At 41.0% G+C, this 4,887-nt stretch overlaps 1 protein-coding gene across 1 annotated transcript in view; it reads right to left on the bottom strand.

The window, feature by feature from the left end:
• Positions 1-1,063: 1,063 nt before the first annotated feature.
• The window catches only part of LOC119409663 (B-cell receptor CD22-like), a 6,094-nt gene continuing 2,270 nt past the window's right edge, over positions 1,064-4,887 (bottom strand). The window contains exons 2-9 of the mRNA XM_037676565.1: positions 4,015-4,082; positions 3,477-3,845; positions 2,885-3,181; positions 2,462-2,719; positions 2,125-2,385; positions 1,629-1,895; positions 1,251-1,544; positions 1,064-1,158 (exon numbers count right to left, since the gene is read on the bottom strand). Coding sequence (XP_037532493.1) covers positions 1,064-1,158; positions 1,251-1,544; positions 1,629-1,895; positions 2,125-2,385; positions 2,462-2,719; positions 2,885-3,181; positions 3,477-3,845; positions 4,015-4,082 — 1,909 coding nt within the window. The remainder of the gene's footprint in view (positions 1,159-1,250; positions 1,545-1,628; positions 1,896-2,124; positions 2,386-2,461; positions 2,720-2,884; positions 3,182-3,476; positions 3,846-4,014; positions 4,083-4,887) is intronic.

Here is a 4,887-nt window from a genome sequence, read left to right on the forward strand (position 1 = left end):
ACTATTTGTACTATTATTCCTACTTTGTGGTTTTTTTACTTATCGCAGGGCTCAGGGTACGGGATAAATAAGGGACTACTGTAAACCTAAAATAGACATAAGCATGTGTGCAACTACACTGCCTGGCCAAAAAAAAGGTCACACACTAATATTTTGTTGGACCGCCTTTAGCTTTGATTACATCATGCACTCGCTGTGACATTGTTTCGATAAGCTTCTGCAATGTCACAAGATCTATTTCCATCCAGTGTTGCATTAATTTTTCACCAAGATCTTGCACTGATGATTAGGCACTAGGCATGATGGGTGCATCACTTCACCTGCCTCTCTTCTTACCCTGATGCGTCCATCACTCTGGAACAGGGACTCATCAGACCACATGACCTTTCATTGCTCCAGAGTCCAATCTTTATGCTTCCTAGCAAATTGAAGCCTTTTTTTCCGGTTATCCTCACTGATTAGTGGTTTTCTTAAGGCTACACAGCTGTTCAGTCCCGATCCCTTGAGTTTCCTTCACATTGTGCGTGTGGAAATGCTCTTACTTTCACTATTAAATATAGTCCTGAGTGCTGCTGTTGTTTTTCTTTGATTTGATTTCCAAACGTTTAAATGAGCGCCGATCACGATCATTCAGGATTTTTTTTCCGGCCACGTTTCTTCCTCGAAGACGATGGGTCCCCACTATCCTTCCAGTTTTTAATAATGTGTTGGACAGTTCTTAATCCAGTTATTTTAGTTTCTTCAACCTCCTTAGATGTTTTCTCTGCTTGATGCCAATGATTTGACCCTTCTCACACAGACTGACATTTTTTCCACGACCACGCGATGTGTCTTTCAACATGGTTGTTTAAGAAATGAGAACCAACTCATTGCACCAGTTGGGATTAAATAACTTGTTGCCAGCTGAAAGATAATGGCGAATGCAGTAATTATCCAATAAAAGGGAAAAGAACAACGTGCTTTGTGATCAAAAAGCGTCAAGGTGTTTGAGTTCATTTTTGTCTCCACCATCAGAACAGATCATGTGTTTGCAACAATGTTGGCTGATTTTGGGGTATTGTTCTTACCTGCAAAAATAAATCAGCAGTGGGACGCACACCACCAGCATCCCCACAGCTCCAACTGCAGAGCCAATGAGCAGAGACTCAGCATGAAGACCTGAACCCACCCTCCACAAAACCCACAGCAGTGAGATCAAGAGATCAACAATAAATATGTGTATGGATGCAGCTCCATGCAGAGTGTCCTACCCAGCTGATTTTCACTGGAGGAGACTTCATAATCCAGCCTATCAGAGCCCAGTGAGTTGCTGCTGAGGCACACCAGAGAAGGCATGTCTTCATTCACTCGGTACAGAGTTAGGAGGCTCTCAAGGGTTGTGTGTCCTATGGTTAGCTCCTGGAGCGAAGGGTCAGAGTGATTGACAGGCTCCCCAGCCAGTTCCCAAACCAGGGAAGGAAGTGGGTTACCCTGGCTGATGCAGGAACACCAAAACTGGGATAACATTTTGGTGCATCTGGAAGAGGGTAGGATCTCTGGAGGAACTGAAACACAGAACATCAGTGTCTGTCTTTACATGCTGCTTTTTGATTAAACAAAGGAGAGTTGATGTAAATGACAGGTCTTACACATGACATCCACCCTGGTGGGCTCAGAGCTGTCAGCTCCGTGGACGTTAAGAGCCTCGCAGTAATACTGATCCTCTGAGAGTTTGGTCACATTGAAGGTGAAGTCTTGATCAGATCCAACCGCCTCCTTTTCTCTTTCAGCTGCTCGGAACCAGCTAAAGTTTACGACTGCTGGGTTGGCCGTGGTTGTGCAAGTCAGAGTCACAGAGCTGCCAACCAGAATCGGACCAGACGGGTCAGCCGACACCAATGTGTTCTTAGGGGGATCTGAAAGAAAGGTTTAGCTCTGATAGTACTTCATGTAAGAGGACAAACACAGTGTGGATTCTGAGGCTGTCATGAAACCTGACAGCTGGTTACTGTACGTGGTTCAGACAGTAGAAATAATGGCTTCCCTTCATGTTCAGCTGGATTCACAACAGAGATTAACTCAGCTCTGTTTTTTTAATCATCACTGAAGATTTGTTAAAAAAAAAAAAACACAAAAAAAACTCACACTGCACATCCAAATGAATCTTTGCTGAACTTTCTTCTCCATGGGGATTTTTTGCTGCGCACTGATAACCACCGCTATGACTGGAAGTGATGTCATCAATAATTAAGATGGGGCCGGTCTCCTGGTCCACTTCATCGTCTCTTAACCAGGTGTAGTCGGTCACCGGTGGGTTTGAACGGCTCTGACAGAGCAGAGAAACTGAACCGCCCTCCAGGACTGGACCAGTCGCGTTCACAATTACTGTAGTTCCCTTTGGAGAAACTGGAAACACAAACGAGAATAAATTAATCTCCATGTTATGAAAAGACGTCTGTGTTGGTGGTCCACTTTAACTCACACTTAACGTCTATCTGAACGATGGAGGAGTTCTGGGATCCATATTTGTTGCTGACTTTGCAGAAAAATTGTCTTTCTGCCTCCTTGACTGTAGTCAAAAGTCTTTTCCTAAATCCCACAGCTTCCACTTTGTCTCCAGTGACTTTGTACCAGATGTAGCTGTCCACAGTTGGGTTTGCATCAGCGCTGCAGGTCAGAACGACCGAGCTGTCCTCGAGGACTGGACCAGAGTAGCGGACTGATGTGTTACGAGGAGGATCTGGATGAAATAAAGGAAATTTTCAAATCATAAAAAGCAGCAATTTTTTTGTTGTTGTTGTTTTGTTATTCTGGCAGACACCCTTCATTCAACATTCTGTAAACAAACATCTAGGTCTGAAAAGTGAAGCCAATCAGGAAGTGGAAATATTTGCAACATACTCACAAAGAACACGCAAGGTTAAACTTTTTTTATAAATAAGGTCACTGTGCCCAGCTTGTCGGCTGTAGAGAGCATTGCAGGAAAACTTCTGTCCGTCGTGGACGTAAGAAGACGTAAAGTTGAGCACAGAAATCACAGGTTTTCCTGTCGTATTCTCCTCAGTGTCACCTATACTGGGTGTCCATGTTAAAACTGGAGGAAGAGCAGGACAGGGGTTAAGAGCGGAGCAGTTCAGCGTCACTGGAGTTCCTTCTTCTACTTCCAGCCTGACTGGAGTTACTGTAAGTCTGGGAAGTGAATCTGAAAAGTCAAACAATGAGAAAACAGGTTAAATACGTAAAAGGTACCAAAAGAAGTAGGTCTGCATCAGGGATATTCATCTCTATTGCTCAGAGGGCCACAATTACTGAAAGCCAAGAGCTCAAGGTCTGGACATCCAGCAGTTATTGTCATTAAATGTTTGTTTTATGGTTTAAAATATAGTTTTATTTAAAACTGAACCCATTGGTGGGCCGAACACCAGTGGGCCTGATTTGGCCCTCGGGCCACCAGTTGAATAACCCTGGTCTACATGTTCAAAAGCAAAGGCAAAAACCTCGAGTGGTGATGAAGACACTTGTTGGAAAGTTGTATTTCAGAGAGTTGTCACACTGCAGTCTGAAGTAATAATTATCGTAAGTGTTTGATGGAAGGTTGTTGAAGACGGTGGTGCATTCTTTGTCCTGGAGAATCCCGCTCAGGTTTCCCTGCATGACGTTTTGTTTCACATTTGCTCCCGTGAGGCTAGAATCAAACACTTGTGTTTGCGTCCTCCCGCCTCGCTTCCATATGGCCCTACAGGAATGGTCCAGGTGTTGATCCCACTCTGGAGGCAAAGTGAACCTGCAAGGGATGACCGCACATGATCCACTCAGCGCTGTGACCGTCTGAGGCAGGACGGCTGACCAGTGCCGGCAGACAGCGCCTGGGACGGAACAATGCAAGGGTTAAATACAAAAACAGGCAATTATTCAACTGTCGGTGCCAGAAAGTGAAGAATTGACAATAGTTTTAAAAAAGAGAAAAGCTGCTTCATTGCAGACACATGCAAATATATTTAGTTTATTATAAATTAACTATGACAAATAGCTTACCTTGAATTAAAACACACATGAAGAAAGACTTTAGAGCAGCTGACATGCTTTGCTGTCCTGATATTAATCTAAAAATGTGGTTCTGATAAAAAAAAAGTTAAATTTAAAATTAATAATTGCACAACAATTCATTTTTCAAAAATAATCTTATATGACAAACAGTAAATAATGCAATATTTAAAAATTCTGCTAAAAGTAGTTGTTGTTGTTTTTTTTTACATAATGTTGTTTAACATTTATAAGTAGCAGTAGGAATCTTACTTTTTAAACGCAAAAAACTAATTTAAAGTTGAATTAACTGAAGAATTCAATAATCTTAAATAGTTCAATAAACGAAAGAAAAAGTATTTGAGTTATGAGTGAATATTTTACAGCTAGCATCATCAGAGTAACTTTTTTCGTTTCGAAAATAAAATTAAAGAGAAGAAAAGAAGGCAAAGGTATTTTATATTTCAACACTCAAATACTAAACTGAAAAACTTAAGCGAAACTGACTAAACTGTAATAAATGAAGAAATATTAATAAATGATCAAAAAAAAGGCTTTTACCAGCATTGAAGTTGTAATCCAACATGCGCCGTGTCAGACTGATGCTCCAAACAACAACAGAGGTTTTATTCTGCCTCTGAACAGCAGCTACTTTCTGAACGAAGCATGCCACATGTCAAATAAAACACAATATTCATGTTTATTTTTTTAATGTAGCCTAAAACACCAAGAGTTGCTGTTTCATCGCAACGTTTTTCTTCCTTGGTATTTATTAGATTGGAAAATAAAAAGCTTGTTCAAATGCATGCATATATATATGCATATATATGCATGCATGCATATATATATATATATATATATATATATATATATATATATATATAT

The sequence above is a fragment of the Nematolebias whitei genome, chromosome 5 (genome assembly GCF_014905685.2).
Source record: "Nematolebias whitei isolate Nwh7 chromosome 5, NemWhi1, whole genome shotgun sequence".
In the NCBI taxonomy this organism is placed as follows: Eukaryota; Metazoa; Chordata; class Actinopteri; order Cyprinodontiformes; family Rivulidae; genus Nematolebias; species Nematolebias whitei.